Source organism: Rhinoderma darwinii, chromosome 8 (assembly GCF_050947455.1).
Source record: "Rhinoderma darwinii isolate aRhiDar2 chromosome 8, aRhiDar2.hap1, whole genome shotgun sequence".
Lineage (NCBI taxonomy): Eukaryota > Metazoa > Chordata > Amphibia > Anura > Rhinodermatidae > Rhinoderma > Rhinoderma darwinii.
The window spans coordinates 81,237,781-81,258,471 of record NC_134694.1 but is presented as its reverse complement, the minus strand read 5'-3'; the positions used below and the strand labels follow the sequence as shown (position 1 = coordinate 81,258,471).

Below are 20,691 nucleotides of genomic sequence, written 5' to 3'. Positions count from 1 at the left end.
GCTACCTGTTTCTAGGTGATGTATAACATGGCTACCTGTCTCTATGTGATGCAGAATATGGCTGCCTGTCTTTAGTTGATGTTGTCTTGTTTTTTTCGTTAACAGTTAGATTTATTAACAACACACAACATGTACACACAGAGGACAGGAAGAATAATGTAACACATCATGTTCACATCATGTTTCCCTTTTACCTCTGGCATATAAGTAGATTGTACATATATTTACCTTGTCACCATCTCTACCAGAATTTCCTGGAAAACCACGATCACCAGAAAGACCCTGAAATAAAACCAAAAAGATGTCAAAATTGTAAATGTGTTATATGTATTATTTTATTTTATTTTTTATTTGACATAGAAAATACTGGATTTAGATAAAAAAGATACAAACCTCAATACCAGGAAATCCACTTCGTCCTTCTTTCCCAGGCTTTCCCTGTAGGACACAAAAAGAGAGTAAAAACAATTGATTAAAAAAACCAGTCTGGTACAGGAATGATCCCCAATAGGACCACTACCCATACACAACAGCTACTAATAACACTCAAACAATACATCAGAACTGAAGATATCTAAAATAAAAAGTTTCATGCTTCCTAAAGTTGAACTACAGTTATAAATGTCTCAACTTATTAAAGAATATGGAATAATATGCCTACATATTGGTCAGATTCAATAGAAGATGCTTTATATAAGACAGTTTATGTCAAACTAATTCCAAGTGAAAACCAGACACATCACACAATCTCGAAGGTTGTACCGAACTGTAATAAGCATGTGTGCATGAGCCTTACACCCCTAATCAATAATACAGGGTTTACATTTGAACACAATATACATAGGGCCCATAGTCTTATTGAAGCCAGACTAGGGATGAGCTGATCGCCATGGATTCTGCTCCAGATCACCTGTAATCGCTGGTGGAAGCTCTGGCTGGCCATACATTTCCCCTGTAGTGGCCACTGCAGGGGAAATGTAGTATTAAATGCTGCCTATTCAAATGAATGGCTATCTATGTAGTAGATGGATGGCCTGGGTTCGCCAGAGTGAAAGGCACTGTTTGCGGCAGCTCTCCGCTCTGGCTATTAAAGGGGGGTCCCAAGAGAAAAAACAATGACGATAACGTCCATTTGCCCTAATCAGGCATATGATAAGAAGTTATCTTGATGACACAACCCCTTCAAAACTACTACTTACAATTTTTCCTGAATCTCCTGGGTCTCCTTTTTGTCCCTTAAAACCTCCAGAAGGACCCTAAAAAGATAATTATATGAGTCTGAATTTTATAAATTAAAAGAAATAATATTAATATCCTGACTTTATTATAACTATCTTGATTATTATACATGTTTAATAATTCACAAAGAAACTATTAAGGACTAAAACCTCTTATATTTATAAGCGTTTCAGGGTTGCTTTATGATAATCTTACATTTTATTTCAGAAAATTATTAGGACTATCTGAAACAAATAGATAAACAAGTTATCACTGTGTTCGTGTCACACACTCCACATTACTTACTGGAGGACCCGGAGGTCCAGGCTGTCCAGAAAAACCTGATTCACCTGTTGAGCCCTAGAAAAAAAGGAAGAAAATGACATCTCATTGTAACCTATCACATGGGGCAGTTGTTTTGTCAGAGGCCCAGCGCAAATAGAGGTTTCACTCAATGAAACTCTGAAAATGTGGGATGGTAAATAAGTGTGGAATTAGAAATGATGCCTATATCAGGGGCATGCGGAGAATGGCCTACTGTTGGTTACAAATTAAAATGGAGCATAATTTTTTTGTTATTACATGGTTTTTGCCTGAATTTATCCACATGCACTTGGTGTTTTCATGTATTTTATGCATGTTTTCTACATTGAGGTCAATAAGAAAAAAATGGCACAAACACAAAAACAGTGTTTTTACCGACCAGAGTTCTACAGAAAATGTGGACTTTGTTGGGGTTCCCCAGGACAGAGCAACAGCAAGAGATATCACATTTACAATAGCGATGAGGTAGTTGTAGTGATTCCCCATCAAGTGATCATTTTGCCAGGGATTCAACATGGTAAAAAGGTCGGGAATTTGGCTATTTTTTCTTTGTACCCAGCTCCCAGTGCCAGATTGCGATTAAATGGACAGCACAAGACGGGGCTGCCCTGTCTCCTTCACTTTTTATATGGACTATTGGAGACTTTGATCCAAAAGATACATCAGGATGGCAATATCGCGGGTTTGAGAGTAGTTAGCTTTACACACACTACAGCTGCGTTTGCAAATGACCTGCTAATTATTATCACCAATCCTACCTCTGCGATGCCTCGGATCCTGATGATTTTTAAAGGTTTTGGAAAAGTCTCCAACTTCAAAATAAATTATTCAAAATCTGAACTCCTTAATATTTCCGCCCCGAATTTAGACATTACCTCACTTACTTCTCACACCCCATTTAAATGCTCTGAAGTCACCATGAAATACCTGGGGATCTTCCTGCCAAGGAATCTTTCCTTACTTTTTTCACTAAACTATCAACCACTTTTGTCTCAGATGAAATCACAACTACTAAACCTTAAAATAAAATTCCACTTTTTTCCTGGATGGGTAGGAAGAATTTAATTAAAACATATGTCTTACCGAAATAGTTATATGTCTTATAGACAGTTCCTATTTTCCTTCCCCAATCCTTTTTAACAACATAAGAACCCTATTTAATAGGTTTCTCTGGGCCACAAAATACCCGAGACTCCCTCACAGGTTTCTCATCCTTAAAAAACCTCAAGGAGGAATGGGGCTACCAAACACTTTTACCTATTATCGAGCTGAGCAGGTGGATGGAAGGACTTACCACCTCCACATGTAGAAGTAGAACAATTTCTGTTGGGACCACGACTACTCCCTCTCCTTTGGGGCAATTTCAATAAACACCTTTCCAAGACCAACCTTAACCCTATTTCGAAAGGTACAATCCTAATATTCCATAATTATTTTTCCATGCTTGTGCCTCAGAGATCATTCTCCCCAGACACACCAATTAACTATCTTCCTCTTACTCCTGGGGTGACTTTGATCAAGTTTAAATATGACACCTTTGCAAACTCTGTTCCAAAATTCAAATATCCCATCGATAGAAGATGTGGCCTCTGAAACTATGGAGCTAACAAGAAACTTTTTGTACCCCACAAGTTTTCGGAGTCTCTGCCTCAAATTCTGTAAGACACACACCCCTCTACCCGAGTCTTCCTGGATAGACACTCTCCTTAAGTTTCCCTCAACTCCTACCAAGCTCCTTTATAAAAATATATTCAGATTTACTTCTTATATCTAGATCCGATAAGCCCAGCTTTATACTGCCATGGGAATGAGAACTTCAGTCCTCCTGGTCTCCTTCTGAAATAGCGACTATTCTAAGTCACTACCATGGCTTCTCAAGATGTGTCAGGATACAGGAAAATACCTTTAAAGACCTTAACTAGGTGGTACAGAACACCTGAATACTTACATAAAATAGGTCTGTCACCTGACCGGTCTTGCTGGCGCTGTGGCGTATCTACTGGTTTGCTTTCATACATTTGGTGGAAATGGCCGCTAATAAGATCATTTTGGTCAGAGGTCTCTGATTTAATTCATCAAGTAACTGGGAAATGTATTTCCCTAATGGCCTCTCTGATCCTAGTGTGGTTACCCAAACCTTCCTTTTGCCCGTCCAGAAATTACCTTATCACACACATCCTCACAGCGGCCAGGTTGCTTATCCCTCTAAATTGGAGATCCAGAATCGCACCAACTATGCATCAGTTAATGGTCAAATTGGATCATCTATATAGAATGGAGGGGTTGGTGAGCTGGGAGCAGAGAGCCCATTCCAAATTTAAATCCATCTGATCCCCATGGAAACGTTACAGACACACTATTGCATCTATCCCTTTTCAAGTTGAGGCAGTATGGGTATTTAACTTTTTCTTGCTTAATTGAGTGCCCCTTTCGCATGATTCTCCTCTTTTCGGAACGTCCATTATCTTAGCACTTTATCATATCCCTATTTCATTGAACTGCATGGCTTGTCCGTGCAGATTAAACAGATTTAGCCATTCTATCAATTTATAATTCTCATATTTGACTATTCTCTCCGGGCTTTTGTCTTTCATGTTCCTATGTATATTTGTATATTGTTCTTGCATACTGTTTTTGTATATGTTAAGAGATTTTCTGTGCCATCATTAGGTACATTTGTGATAATGTATCAACCTGCATTTTATATGTATCACGTGATTCATACAGCTTTGACGATCCTGCGTGATTGATACGATTATTTTGCCCTATTTCATTACTACAGACTTTGCTTTCTAGTATTGATTTGCATATACATTTATATCTGTATGACTGTCTGAAAATCTCTGTTATATTTATACAATTTTCTGAATAAAAACAGAATTGGAAAAAAGGTTGGGAATTTTTGCCCTATCAAGCAAATTAACTAATCTCAAAATATTAGACATGGCTCTACAAAATACCTTCTATCATCATGTCGTTTTTAGGTCCAATATTTTTTGCTCATTCTTTTCTAAATATTCCTAATACATCTTTATAGTCATTGGTGCTTTATTTTCCTGATACAGAGCACAGAGCTCCACATCCACTGCATAGTGGCTACTTGCAGCCACCACTAGAGGGAGAACTCGCGCTTATTGCATACTGTGTAATTATTGAGTTCAATGTATAACAATAGCTCCTTAGCTCCCTCTAGTGTTGTAGCATGTTATTTTTAAGCCTATCTGTGTTGTACTTTCTATATACTTTTTATTAACTATTGCTAAACTAACAGAGAACATGTAGTGCTCGCACTTTAGAGTACACTCACATTTGTCCATGGATATGGAATATGTCCATATGGATCTTTAGTATATAGATACCGGTTTCTTAGGACTATAGTTGCAGAGATTGATTTACATACCCTTGTTCATTATGCGGATACTTAGAGATGTATCTCAAATCTAGTGATGATTGTATGTAATGAACCAGTGCTGGTGCCTGCAGCTGCGTTCTATGAGGTAAGCGCTCATATACCAAATCTTTACAGAAAGCATATTACAAAGTGTGCGCACTACATATACGTGGTTTACTGATATGATTACATAATGTTCTCATGCAAACCTTCTCTCCTTTTTGGACTTGACTATCTCCGGGTTCCTTCTGTTCCGTTGACTGCCCAGGAGGTCCAGGAGGTCCTTGAAGTCCTGGATCACCCTAAAAATAAACCACAAGTTTATTCTAGTAATTACAAGTGTTTTTAAGTGTAGCTAAACGTTTGACAAACTTCTGACATGTCAGAAGTTTCGATTGGTGGGGGTCCGAGACCCCCACCAATCGCTAGAACGAAGCAGCTGAAGTGCTCGTGTGAGCGCTCAGCCGCTTCGTGTCTGATCGGCTTTTTCTGGAAATAAATGTATTGTGTACGGACTTAATAGAAAGCCTATGAGCCCGTAGTCCGATACATCGGCTTTCCGGAAAAAGCCGTACAGACACGAAGCGGCTGAGCGGTCACACGAGCACTTCAGCTGCTTCGTTCTAGCGATTGGTGGGGGTCTCGGACGCCCACCAATCCAAACTTCTGACATGTCAGAAGTTTGTCAAATGTTTAGCTACACTTTAGCTACGCTTTTTAGTGTTGACTATATTATAGTGCTCAAAAACTTCTAAGACTAAAACAATAGTTTGAAATGTAAAGCATGCTGCAGCAGTAGCAGAACATGCCAGCTTACGTACCCTTTCTCCTTTTGGTCCTTGGAAATTTAAGCCCATGTTACCCTAATAAAAATCAAATTGGAAGAAGTTGTTAATACAAAATACCATGAAACTAGGCAAATACTCCATATAAAACTGGACTTTTCTCACCTTTGCTCCTGGAATTCCAGGGGAACCAGCCGGTCCCTAAAAAACAAACAGTAAGCGTTATCCTAAACTAACTGAAATGCTTGCCATTAAAATAATGTCTTGCCCTACCATTACCATGTCATTACATAGTTACATAGATAGGATGAACCTAAGGGGGGTGGGAAAATCTTAGAGAATAAAGGAGAAGGGTGTAATTTATGAGCTTATAACCTTAATGATAAGATCTACACCATAAAATTCTGCATATTCAATAATTTATGACCAGTGCAACAGATTGAGAATAAACTTTAATAACAATTGCCAAGAAATGACCATATTGAGCAACTAAACTATTCACATGGGAAAACCATTCATAATGCAGCAAAATACTGTGCAATGGCGGATGTTACAATGAATAATGTATGTCAACATTTTTATCTGGTAGGGGCTACATCTTTGTGTCTACAGCCATTTTAGCAGATTTTGGTACATCCTCACACTCACCACGAATGAACATAGATCAGATAAGGTTTTTGTTCACACTTGGGTTACAAGCCCCTGTTAAGGATTCTGTTGGGCTTTCCAGTGTTTTTGATGGTAAAAATTTGCATCGCTATTCTTGCCTTTAAAAATAGAAGAACCCTAACAGGTCCCTTTAAAGTCAATAGGGTCAATCAGTGACCATTTGGAGCTATTGGAAAACCAATCCGCCAAAGTGTTTAAAGTCTTGACGCTAGTGTGAACAAAGCCTAAGATTCACTGCTAAGACGTGGAAATATTTTTTACTAAATACATAAATCATACTGTACCGGTAAACCTGCAGGTCCTGGACGACCAATTGGACCCTGTATTCCTGGGGGACCAAGTAGGCCCTGCAGAGAAATACAGACATTATTTTTACTGGAACTACTGTAAACATGATAACTCCCATTATAGCTAGTTCTTTTATTTTTTCGTTCCATGTAATGTGTTTTTGCCACGTTTTATTATATAAATAGCATTTTACTGTAACATATTCTTCTTAAAGGAAGCACACATTAAAGTGGAGCAAATTCAACAAGTCATGTGTATAAGAAGGACTAAGTATGAAAAACGACCAGATTACCCAATACGTGGCAATATCAGAGAAAGCTATAAAGATAAAAAGTAAAAGAGAACAAAACCACCATGAGCAGCATTACTCCTTCATGGCTCAATGTAGTCACAGATCAATATATAAAACATGAGGCTGTTGCATATTGACTGGACATGCTCAGTCACTTTTTATATCTATATGCCATAAATGTCTATGGCTTCGTTCACATCTGCGTCGGGACTCCGTTCATGGGTTCCGTGAGACCTTTCCATCAGGAGAACCCATGAACGGAAATCATAGCTTTCCGTTTGCATTCCATTGATTTCAATGGTAATGCTTCCGTTGCTAATGGTTTCCGTTTGTCTCCATAGTTTCCGTTTTTTTAGGCGGAATTAGTAGCGAAGTTGACTACGCTATGGATTCCGCCGAAAAAAATGGAAACCTCACGGAACGGAAACAAATGGAAACGGAGACAAATTAGCAACGGAAGCATTACCATTGAAATCAATGGAATGCAAAAAGAAAGCTGTGGTTTCTGTTTTGTTTCCGTTCATGGGTTCCCCTGACGGAAAGGTCTGACGGAACCCATGAATGGAGTCCCGAGGCAGATGTGAACGAAGCCTATGATGGAAAAATAAAACCTATTGCTGGATATGGTAGAAGTAACAATTTCTATCATGCATATAATCAGAACTGGGCACATTTCTGGACTTAGGCTAGAGTTACACAATGACAGAACAGTCACAAGATGCTGCAACAGACTGAAAAACATTGCATCACATTGAAAGTATCTGGGGGTCACTGACATTCCTCATAGACCACAGTGATAGTAACGCACAACCACAACTTGAATTACCTTTTAGAAAAGCATAAAAAGTAAAAAACAAAATAGGTATATGAAGAAAACAGAACTGGAATTACAAATGTTTTACATCCCTGCCATTGGTATGGTGGTCGGAGAGGAAGCAATGACAACCTGGCCCATAGGAATTTCGGCAATGGAATCCTGTGCGGAAATTCCGCAGCATTTACAGCAGCAGCAAAGTGGATGAGGTTTTGAAAATCTCATGTCCACGCTGCGGAAAAAAAAAAAACACAGCAAAAATGTTAATAAATTGACTTGTGGTGCGGAATTTAAATCCGCAGCGCGTCAATTTATGCCTGCGTTTTCGTTACTTACCTGTTGCGGGTTTTCCCCATTGACTTCAATGGGGATTCAAAACCTGCAACAGAAAGCCAAGCGTTTTGACTTTTCCGCTGCAAAAATCGTAACGCAGAAAGAAAAAGCGCAGGCTGCAGTGGTCAGATGGGCTTTAGAGTCATCCAGGGAGACCAGACCGGATGGCCACGGAGGGACGCATTACCATGACAACAGCTTCGGTAAGTATAGGTGTCATTTTTTTTATTTCTACGCTGCTTACCGCAGCGGAAATTCCAGCCGAAAAACCGCCCCACAATGTGGTGTGGTTTTTCAGACGGAATGTGCTGCTGGTTCCAGGTCACATACGCTGCGTGGTTTTTATGCAGCGTATCCGACTTGTGGGAACTGGGCCTTAGAAAGCAGGATTATTAGACTATTATTAGATTACTATTACTTCTTCTAAATGCACGTTTACAAACAGCAGCCAAGTCAAAGTTTTTGTACCAGGACCCAGGAAAAGGAAGATACACCTCTTTGTTACGTCATGCGACAGCACTCAGCATTACACGTGTGACACTCAGCATGAGTATCATACAACCACTGTAATCCTAAACTTGCTACAGTACATAGCCCTGAAATTAATGGTGCAATAAAAATGTCCGCCATTTAACAATGCAAGAATCTAGTGTCTATATATTGGGCGAGACTGATGAGAGGTACATATGAGACTTGTAAAGTCGCAAAAATCCAAAGCAACGTAGAACTCATCATATGGTTTCGGTGATTTTACAATATCCTTATATTTTAACAGAAGGAGAAAGCTAATGTACACATTCTAAACTACACAACACATGTACATAATTCTTAAGTTTTAAATATTTTGTTTCAATTCTAAGCATGGATTGTGAGAAAATAATATAAAATGCATTAGTTATCTGCATGACTGGTTGCAAACACTTACTGGTAAACCTGGGAGACCCGGTAGTCCTGAATCCCCTTTTTGTCCTGGCTGAGTAAAAGGGATGACTTCTCCTGGCTCACCCTAAAGGAAACAATGGAATTTGCATTATAACAAAGTCTGGCTATGGCAAATCCGGCGTGGATTTTTCCGAAAATTTGCGGTAGAAATCTGCATCTGTCGCTCGGTTCTCTGCTGCAGATTGGAGCATGCGGACTAGCACTATCGTAATTCAATGGAGCAAATCTGCGGCTTTTCATTGCGGAATTTGTGGCAATAATGAACATGATGTTTATTTTGAAGTCCCCAGCGCATTCATTATTCTTTGTCATTATTCTTCCTGAGCTTGTGAACGAGATATAAAACACCACATTCACATACATTGCTGGCTAAATGTTAGCGGAAGGTGTGAATATGGACTAACGCTATAAAAAGTTCACTGATGACCTCTAGTGGCTGGAAAATAAACTGCAACCAGTCAATCACTTCTTCCAGGTCTTATCTGTATCTGACAGTCAACATCATTATATTCTTATATTTGTTTAATTCTATCTGAGGGGGCTTTGATGCAGATATACTGCCTTCTAAAGTCAGGTAAAGGTCCATCCATTTTATTTACAATCTTACACTGTCAGATGACACATTTTAAATATATTTTATTTACATATATTTAATTGTAGAAACTTATCATCACATGAAACTATACAACTGAACTAAACTGAAGGATGATCACCAACCAGAACCTGGAGCATACATAGAAAAGAGGGCCAAATAGCATAGCACCCACAGGAGCTGCCTGTATGGTATTAATGCCCTTGAATAGAACACAGCTTCTTGACATCTGTCAATCCAATATAATATTAAAAACCATCAAGAAGAACTTGACTTGATACAATGCATATAGACCGCTGAATCCAATAAAACCTTCAATTTGTGATCTAGTTCTAAAAAATAGCAAATTAGATCTTCACTGGATGTATGGAGCATCTGTACCCTCAGACCCTCTGTAATGCTGCGTGTACAGAGGCATTTTAGAAAAAATGTATATACATAGATGTTTTATGCAGAATATCATTTGACAATGTTTAGTTAAATCAGCCTGTGTTTTTCAATAAATAAAAAAAAAGAGAAATCTGTTGACTTACTTTCAAACCTGGTAATCCAGGGGGACCCTGAAAGTATAAAAAAAATACGCAATGAACAGAAAAAAAACAAAACATGACTATAAAGAAGATTAAAGGGGTAAGTGACAGCATATTGTTGGCATATGTCATTACTCACTGATTGGTAAGGGTCTGACTACTGGGACCTCCACTTATGCTTAGAATGGTCAGATATTCCAGCAATATGCCATAACCAGGGCCGGCCTTAGGGGTGTCCAAGCATGTAGGGGGCGCCACAAGGCTCTGCCTCTACTCTGTGCTCTGTTCTTAGTTACACACACGGACTAAGAGCCTAGGAACAAGAGCAGAGGAGGAAGCTCCGCCCACAGCCCGTCCTGCACGAAGCCTGTGATCCTGTCAGCATGGAGAGATAATAAGTGTCTGTGTGTGTATATGTGTGTGTATACAGTATGTGTGTCTGTGTGTATATACAGTATGTGTGTCTGTGTGTGTGTGTGTGTGTGTGTGTATACAGTATGTGTCTCTGTGTTTGTATGTGTATATGTTACAGTGTCTGTGTCTCTCTGTGTGTGTACACAGTTTGTGTCTCTGTGTTTGTATGTGTATATGTTAGTGTGTGTTTGTCTCTTTGTAAAAGTGTGTGTTCATAAAACAAAGATATTTGTGCTGTCTCCTATATACCCTGCTGCCCCCTTTATACCCTGCTGCCCCTTTATACTCTACTGCCCCTATATATCCTGCTGCCCCCTATATATCTTGCTGCCCCCTATATATCCTGCTGCCTCCTATATACCCTGCTGCCCCTATATACCCTGCTGTCCCTATTTATCCTGCTGCCCCTGTTTATCCTGCTGCCCCTATATACCCTGCTGCCTCCTATATATCCTGCTGCCCCTATATATCCTGCTGCCCCTATATATCCTGCTGCCCCTATATACCCCGCTGCCCCCTATATATCCCGCTACCCCTTATATACCCTGCTGCCTCCTATATACCCTGCTGCCTCCTATATATCCTGCTGCCCCTATATATCCTGCTGCCCCTATATATCCTGCTGCCCCTATATACCCCGCTGCCCCCTATATATCCCGCTACCCCTTATATACCCTGCTGCCTCCTATATACCCTGCTGCCTCCTATATACCCTGCTGCCCCTTATATAACCTGCTGCCCCTTATATAACCTGCTGCCCCTATATACCCTGCTGCCCCTTATATACTCTGCTGCCCCTTATGAACCCTGCTGCCCCTTATGAACCCTGCTGCCCCTTATATACTCTGCTGCCCTTATATATGTGTGTGTGTGTGTGTGTGTGTGTGTGTGTGTGTGTGTGTGTGTGTGTGTGTGTGTGTGTTTATATGTGTCGGTGGGTATAGTTATCATCTATGACATTATCTCATCATCTATGCTCAGAGACTTATCACTGTGTTATCTGTGGTGTTACATAGGACTGCAGGTAACATTTACTGCATTATCTGTACTCAGAGAGTTATCACTGTGTGTTATATGTGGTGTTTTGTTACATAGAACTGCAGGTAACATCTACGACATTATCTGTGCTCAGAGAGTTATCACTGTTATCAGCGGAGTTACATAGGACTGCAGGTAACATCTACAACATTTTCTGTACTCAGTTATTACTGTGTGTTATCTGTGGTGTTACATAGGACTGCAAGTAACATCTACTACATTATCTGTACTCAATTATCACTGTGTGTTATCTGTGGTGTTACCTAGGGCTGTACATGAAATCTACAACATTATCTGTACTGGGTACATATGGGTCTGTTTGTGAATGTGTCTTTGTGCTTGTATATATATGTGCCCTTTATGTATTTGTATATGTCCCTGACTGTGTATTTATCTGCCAGTGTGTGTGTGTGTGTGTGTGTGTGTGTGTGTGTGTGTCTGTACGTCTATATATTTACCTGTATGTATATATTCCAGATGTGTGTATGTATATTTGCCCGTATGTCTAAATATCTGTCTTTATGTATGTACAATACATATGTTCCAGTATGTGCGTGTCTATATATGTGGTTAATTTTTGGGTTGTGTAGGGGGTGGCAATAGAGAGTCCCGCACAGGGTGCCATCAAACCTAAGGCCGGCCCTGGCCATAACAGTCTACTATAGAAATACCCCTTTAAGCCTGTGTTTAAGATCTCATTGTATTCAGCGTTAACACAGACAATATTGATACTGAATGCAAAACAAGATTATCTAAAGAACACTTGTGCAGTGCTGTAACCAAGCCTGCCCCAAGTCCCAGGAATCAAGTACTTATAGGTGCTAAAGTGGTTAAGTACATAATTTAGCTCTTACCTGTGGACCTTGAAGACCTGGAATTCCTGAACCTCCTGGAAAACCCAGATCACCCTACAAATCCGATAAATAAAATGTTCAAAGGTAACTTTTCATCTTCCTTTACCCTCCTAAGATATTATACAATGTCTTCTGTTGTGTAATGAACTACAAGTCTGGAAATGTGTTTTCTATGATTGTATACTCATTTTTTATCCCATTTCAGACTTGTAAAGAATTAAATGTTATACCTTTGTGCCATTGCAGCCTGGGATACCAGAAGGTCCAGGGGATCCGTCTTGCCCAGGTATCCCCTGAAAGAGAAATTAGAATGTTTAAGTGGATAATTAGCACTTGCACAATTGGAAAACAAACAAACAAACAAACAAACAAACAAACAAACAAACAGGTAAAGGACCATTTAAGAACATCTGGAGGTCTACTTACTGGCAATCCAGGTGCTCCAGGAAATCCCGGAAGTCCTGGAGGTCCCTGAAAAGAGAAATATTCATTAGAAATATAATCAAATCCAGTCACAACTTCTGCTTCATCCAATTTAACTTCAGCATGATAGAAAGGAGAGAGTTGCAGGGTTGTTATATATGATTCTACTCAATTCACTTCCTGGTGGTATCAGAAAATAATATATACACACACACACACACACACACACACACACACACACACACACACACACAGTCTAATATATATAAAACTCATAGTTTACTTACCCTTATCCCTTTAGGTCCGACCTGTCCTGATGTGCCATCATCACCCTAAAAAACAGATGAAGTCAGGGAGAGATGTGCAAATGTTATCATTTCAATTTAGATTCAGTAAAACATCACTGCAAGATTGTAAAATAATACAACCTATGTATATATTATAAAAATATAAGTAAACTAAAATAATAAACAACAAGCTGTGTGGCAAATCATCTACTAATGAACCCCTTGATTAACCATAGGGAATGGCCAAGAAAAAAAATAAAAAAAAATATTATTTCTCAATGTGAATGTACTGCCATCTAGTGGTTGAAGCAATAATTGCATTCTTGTTTCCGTCCTAAATTCCAGCCTGCTATAAAAAACTGATATTCAGAAAATAACTGATTAGACAAATGCTAAATGTCTACAAAAAAAATTCTTTATGTACTTATATGGAGCTGATCCTTTTATTATGATGCTTGATTTAATGTTATTATATGCTAGTCAATAGGACTTAATTGTAACAATTAAAAGAAGTCATAATTACTTGTCTTTCATTTGTATGATATAGAACACAAACAAAACTTATTTTCTTACCTTTACACCCCGGGATCCAGGTGGCCCCTCAGGTCCTGGAAATCCAGGTAAACCAAGCTGTCCTTCTAATCCGGGAAGCCCCCTCTCTCCCTATTAGAAACAATGAGTTAATAGCGACAAAACCGTTATCTGCTGCGGCAACTACTTCTACTACACCTGAAGTATTATGTAAAAATCATGCAAATCTATTTTGGTCCCTGAACGTTTAAAACATTAGAAATATATATTATTGAATCACGTCATATTCCATAGTAAAAATCTGCCACTCTATATACATAGTGGGTGGACCATGTAATTTCAGTCCATTTACCCACACCAGCCATAGCAAAGTGTTATTCTTGATGGTTATAGTCTCTACTGCCATACTCACATGAAAATGTTATATCATAGACCAAATCATAAATCTAAATATTAGAGATATACTAGTCACACATCTAAATATATCCTGCTTTATATACATGGGGCTATTGGAGGAACAAAGACCCAAGGGGGAATAGGAGATACATTTACTGCCGATGGATGAAGCAGGGTGGGTGTAAATGTCCAACCAGAGTGAGAAGGCGAGAAATGAGAAAGATGTGCTGCCAAGGGGGGGGGGGGGGGGTTGTTCCAGAGGGAGAGGGGCAGTTGACTGGGGAGAGAAATGTGTTGCCAGACGAAGGGGGTGCAATGACACAGGGAGACGGGTAATTCTGTCAGAGGGATAGGTGTTCTGCTACAAGTGGAGTTCTGCAAAAAGGTGCAATCCGTGCAGCCAACTGATGTGGTGAGTTGTAGTTAGAGAGAGTGACTACAGAGAATGTATACAATCAGAGAAGACCGTGAGTTATCTGGAATTGTATTTTTTAGACTGTAGCTGTGATTCAGCCTGATAAGTACTATAGTGCATTGCCCACTATATTATCAGAATAACTCTATTTATAAGCATGCGTGTTGTGATAATAGAACAGTTCAGGTGAGAAACATAAATTCCCTGCCATTAGCCTGCAGATCAATCAGCAGAATGCAGGCTGCTGTTAATAGTGATCAGTACATAGAGTCTACTATTTTGATTTTATATTATAAAATGCAGGAATCACTTTTCCTTATCAGTTTGAATTTTAGGATTTGTTCATGAATCAATAAATTTTATTTCATTTGTTCACTGTATGACAACAACATTATAGGGGCACTATGTGGCTGTATTATTTAAATACTCAACGGTACTGATATTTGGACATTGTATGGCAATATTGTGTGGGCACAGTAATTATCTGGACTGTATGGCAATAATATTTGAACATTGTATGACACTGTTAGTTGTGCGTTGTATGGCAATATTATGTGGGCATTGTATGGTTCTTTCATCTGAGCATTGTGTGGTGATATTAAGTGATCACTATATGGTACTGGTATTTAGACGTATGACGATACAATGGTCGTTCTTCTCCGGCAGCGTCACCATGTGTCTATGCCGATATACACAGTCGAGTCACATTACTATGACCACCTCTTACTTTCCACGTCGGCAGCGCGTAGCCCATGAAGGAAGTGATGCGTCGTGGGCTGGCTAGGTGGGTATATAAGGTGTGCGATAGGCTGTCTAAACACATATCACTCATTGTTGCCATGGGTAAAAGGGGCGATTTATCAGAGTTGCAAAAAGGGATGATTATTGGCTTTCGGGCCAAGGGTGGCAGTATTTCTCAAACAGCGCAGTTTGTGAACAGTTCACGTGCTGTTGTGGTGAAAGTGTATCGTGAGTGGACAAATGGCACCATTGGGAGTGACCGAAGTGGAAACTGCGGAGCACCAGGTGCCATTCATTTGAGGTGAAAGTCGGCTACGAAGGTGAGCGAGGGCCGACCAACACGCTACAGTGGAGCAGCTCACAGGGAAAATCAACCAGGGGGCTACCAGACAAGTGTCAAAAGTGTTGGAAGAGCACAACCAAGACATCCAAGTACTGCTCTGGCCCCCTAATTCACCAGACTTTAACCCAATTGAGCATCTGTGGGACAACCTCGATCGTCTTGTTCGCTCTACGGATCCTCCCCCACGATCCTCCAGCAAATGTGGGAGGCACATCAGTCAGCATGGCCCCAGATACCTGAGACGACCGACCAGCACCTTATTGAGTCACTCCCAGCCCATCTAGCTGCTGTCCGTGCTGCACATGGCGGTTACTCTGGATATTAGCTGGTGGTCATAATAATGTGACTCAACTGTGTATATTATCAGGTCTATGGACTTTTGCAACACCATTTGGATTAACGCAGTATACAGGGTGAATATTGGTTAATATCAGATTGCACTACATGTATTTTATGTTTATACTCTAAAGCAACTTTGGAGATAAACTAAATAAGCATTGGAAAAAGTATACAACATACTGTGCATTTAATTAAAGATACGTAATTGATTGCGGGTGGAGAGACCCTTTTGTGCAATGAGCAACAGGTGTTTGCAGATTACTGATCAAACTCTTTTGCATAATACATATGGCAATGCATGTTACTGTTATTTGCACCCCATATATCTAGATTATATGCGTATAGTGGATTTGCCAGACACAGCTTCTGTGTTGACGCCCGTGGGCAATCAGTCTGCACCTGCTCCTATGTCTGTGAGACTGACTCCATCTTCCACCACTCAGGGTGGCAGGCTTAGGAGTGGGAGAGCCTATCGCAGCCTGGCCAGACGGAGCTAGCTCCCGCCCACTGTCTATTTATACCTGCCTTTCCGGTTCCTCCTTTGCCTGTGATTCTTCTATGCTGGTTTCCTGGCTTGCTGCTGCTGCTTGTACTACTGAACCTCTGCTTGTTATTGACCTTGGCTTTCTGACCACTCTTCTGCTCCGCGTTTTGTACCTCGTTCTCTCCTGGTTTGACTCGGCTCGTTCACTACTCTTGTTGCTTACGGTGTCTCCGTGGGCAGCTGCCCCGTTTCCCTAGCTTCTGTGTACCCTTGTCTGTTTGTCTGTCTTGCACTTACTGAGCGTAGGGACCGTCGCCCAGTTGTACCCCGTCGCTTAGGACGGGTCGTTGCAAGTAGGCAGGAACTGAGTGGCGGGTAGATTAGGGCTCACCTGTCTGTCTCCCTACCCTGTCATTACAGTATTGGAGTATTATATATAGGCATTGTAATGCAGTATTATGTGGGTAATGTACAGCGGTAATATTTGGTCACTGTATGGTGGTACTATGTGGGAACAATATATAGACACATTGAGACGAAGGCAGTTAGCACCGAAACATGCGTTAGGGTGGACGCTCCCTGTGCTATTGCTCCTGTATTCATGATGGGTATGTAATGCCTCTTTGTATTTGTTTAATACTAGATTTGCTGCTATATGTATTCATGCACTGAAAATCCTTGTACGGTATTTACGCCATTCGGCACTTGTATATTGTCAGCTATGTACAGGTCTGTGTACCTTTGGGTTTCGATATTATTGTTACCATTTCAGTGAGTCAAACAGTGAGCTGTCGTATGGTAATTCCGTTTTTAATCTTTAATAAAGATTTTTCAATTTCTATATATCAGTTTGCCATAGAATTAATTTTTTTTTCGTAGGTGTGATATGGTAAATATTAGTTGTAAGTCTATGTTTCTGTGACCAGAGTTTAGAAGTAACAATATAAATATAAACAAGTCTGTAAATTGTCAGGGGAGCCCCACTTTTGCCTTGAGCCCCATTTACTCTAAACCCGACCCGGAAGAGAGCGATGCAGCTGCTGAGCAACAGGTAAAATACAGACTACATAAATTGGCAGTCTGCATTCTGCTGACAGATTCACCAGGCAACATTGAAGAATTTGATTTCTCAGAGACTTCCAAGCTCTTTTATTGGATTTTTTCTAGTCATATGGGGGAGAGGTTCAAATAAGAGAAATATATTAGGTTATTACTGTATATATTGCTCCTTAACATACAAGCTAATGTCCAAACTTTTTATCTGGGCTCCCCATATAAATGTTCAACTTCAACAGATGCTATAGAGATATTTAGACACAAATTAAATACATTTCCTGCTTTCTACTTGGTGCCACTCACTTGAGGAAATTCTGAATCAACAATCTTTGTGTCTGCTCTGGATTAAATGTAATGAGCATATATTTTCTCAATAATAGCCCCGCGGCTGGTGCACATGTGACAGATGGATACATGCTGTCTGAGCATTCTGACTGGCACACACAGGCTCTCTGGGAACATGACTCAAAGCTTCGACTGGGCAAATATCCAGTACAATACCACAGACTTCCCCGAGGGAGGTATTTTAGACTAATTATATAGAGGATATAATTTCCTTCTAAAATCACTGAGTTTTTTTTAGACAGTGTCCAATAAAATGATCTATGGCCTAGTTTAAAAGGCATCCCCGGCAGGAAACAATATCAATCTTTTTTTATTGTAAATATGTGGGTGATAATGAGTACAGGGGCTTTGGTATTCACAATACTTAATTTAAACATTAAAATACAGTATATCAATAATTGAAGTAAAGATCCACATTGATGCTTGACAGTAAAGTGGATGCCCACCTTTTAACACCATGTTGGTTTTAGGTCTAAAATGATGTGCCGATTAATTTATTAATATAGCTTAATAGTGGTTGGAGCATCATTTTTCAAGTTACAAAGCTCCAAATCCTCTCCACAGACGTAGTTAAAGGGAACAAAAATCTGGTGGCCTGCAGCCAACACTAGGGGGATCTCTGGAGCTTAAAGAGGCTCTGTCACCAGATTTTGCAAACCCTATCTGCGATTGCAGCAGATAGGCGCTGCAATGTAGATAAGAGTAACGTTTTTATTTTTAAAAAACGAGCATTTTTGGCCAAGTTATGGACATTTTTGTAGTTATGCAAATGAGGCTTGCAAAAGTCCAAGTGGGTGTGTTTAAAAGTAAAAGTCCAACTGGGCGTGTATTAGGTGCGTACATCGGGGCGTTTTTACTACTTTTATTAGCTGGGCGCTCTGACGAGAAGTATCATCCACTTCTCTTCAGAACGCCCAGCTTCTGGCAGTGCAGACACAGCCGTGTTCTCGAGAGATCACGCTGTGACGTCACTTCCCCAGGTCCTGCATCGGTGTCAGACGAGCGAGGACACATCGGCACCAGAGGCTACAGATGATTCTGCAGCAGCATCGGCGTTAGCAGGTAAGTCGATGTAGCTACTTACCTGCAAACGCTGATGCTGGTGCCGATGTGTCCTCGCTCTGACACGATGCAGGAACTGTGAGTGACGTCACAGCATGATCTGGCAGAAGCTGGGCGTTCTGAAGAGAAGTGGATGATACTTCTCATCAGAACGCCCAGCTAGTAAAAGTATTAAAAACGCCCCGATGTACGCACATAATACACGCCCACTTGGACTTTTACTTTTAAACACACCCACTTGGACTTTTGCAAGCCTCATTTGCATAACTACAAAAATGCTCGTTTTTTAAAAATAAAAACGTTACTGTAATCTACATTGCAGCGCCGATCTGCTGCAATAGCAGATAGGGGCTGCAAAATCTGGTGACAGAGCCTCTTTAATGCATACTATTTATATTGAATTTATAAACTGTACGTTGTAAGCCTCTAAGCTCCCTCTAGTGGTGACTGCAGTCAGCTAGACTTTTATCAATTATAAATTAAAAGAATTATCAGCACATAGTGTTGGATCTATTAAGATTAAAAAATATGTTCAATGCAGGAAACTAACTTCATTTTAAACTTAAAAGATAAATAACCGTTTGACAAACTTCTGACATGTCAGTGACATGTCATAAGTTTTGATTGGTGGGGGTCCGAGCACTGAGACCTCCACCAATCGCTAAAACGAACCGGCAGAAGCGCTCATGTGAGCGCTCAGACACATAGTTTCTGTTCAGCTTTTTCTGGAAAGCCAATGCATCGGAGTACAGGCTCATTGACTATCTATTGAGCCCGTAATCCGCTACATTGATTTCCGGAAAAAGCAGAACACTCACGAAGCGGCTGAACGCTCACACGAGCACTTCTGCCACTTTGTTTTAGCAATTGGTGGGGGTCTCAGTGCTCGTACCCCCACCAATCATAACTATGACATGTCAGAAGTTTGTCAAACGTTTAGTTACCCTTTAACATATGAAAATTACACTGACAACACTGCCATAATATTAATCAATTACCACATTTTTGTATACGAGCAAGAATGACTCCAGCTACAGAGTGATAAGGCAGCGAGAGAGAAATGAAATTACCAGTCACTACCCTGCAGGCAGCAACATTTAGTAGCTGTTTAGGGAAAGTCTGTATTATCTAAATGGAAATGATAGGGGAGCTGTTCATATGTGCTGATGAGTATTGCAACCTTCTATCTGCTCCCTTCATTCACAGGATACAGGCCTCATACAGGTTTCCAGAATTTAGCATTGTGATATCCTCACCGTAACCCCAATTTGGAAATGCACAAAGAATAATAAGGTATCATAATACTCCAGTAACTAATAAAATGTAAGGGAATTTTCTGTTTTGCACTTGCAGAATCAGCAATGCATCTCACATTCTGACATGTTATAGTGACATGTCAGAAGTTTTGATTGGTGGGGGTCCAAGAACCGAGACCCCACCAATCGCTAAAACGAAGTGGCAGAAGCGATTGTAGCGGTGTATGGACTCGCTACATTGGCTTTCCGTAAGAATCCGAACAGAAACTAAGTGGCTCAGCGCTCACACGAGCCCTTCTGCCCCTTTATTTTTCGCGATTGGTGGGGGTCTCAGTGCTCGGACCCCCACCAATCAAAATTTGTGACATGTCACTATGAAATGTCAGAAGTTTGTTGAACATTTAGTTACCCTTTAACTAATAACCTGATAAATTCTGTTGGCCTAGAGAAGGCAAAATATAAACGTGGTCCTGGTGGCATGACATAACAGAAATATTTTAAGACATACTATTCTCTCCTGTGTCTCCAT

General features: G+C 40.2%; 1 protein-coding gene across 2 annotated transcripts in view; it reads right to left on the bottom strand.

Annotated features, from left to right (window-relative positions):
* The window catches only part of COL4A5 (collagen type IV alpha 5 chain), a 152,037-nt gene that overhangs the window by 84,276 nt on the left and 47,070 nt on the right, over window positions 1-20,691 (bottom strand). For both annotated transcript variants that reach the window (XM_075835805.1, XM_075835807.1), the window contains exons 3-17: window positions 13,768-13,857; window positions 13,195-13,239; window positions 12,911-12,955; window positions 12,715-12,777; window positions 12,485-12,538; window positions 10,182-10,208; window positions 9,040-9,120; window positions 6,672-6,734; window positions 5,884-5,919; window positions 5,755-5,796; window positions 5,143-5,235; window positions 1,525-1,578; window positions 1,200-1,256; window positions 394-438; window positions 229-282 (exon numbers count right to left, since the gene is read on the bottom strand). In XM_075835805.1, the coding sequence (XP_075691920.1) occupies window positions 229-282; window positions 394-438; window positions 1,200-1,256; window positions 1,525-1,578; window positions 5,143-5,235; window positions 5,755-5,796; window positions 5,884-5,919; window positions 6,672-6,734; window positions 9,040-9,120; window positions 10,182-10,208; window positions 12,485-12,538; window positions 12,715-12,777; window positions 12,911-12,955; window positions 13,195-13,239; window positions 13,768-13,857 (849 nt within the window). The remainder of the gene's footprint in view (window positions 1-228; window positions 283-393; window positions 439-1,199; window positions 1,257-1,524; window positions 1,579-5,142; window positions 5,236-5,754; window positions 5,797-5,883; window positions 5,920-6,671; window positions 6,735-9,039; window positions 9,121-10,181; window positions 10,209-12,484; window positions 12,539-12,714; window positions 12,778-12,910; window positions 12,956-13,194; window positions 13,240-13,767; window positions 13,858-20,691) is intronic.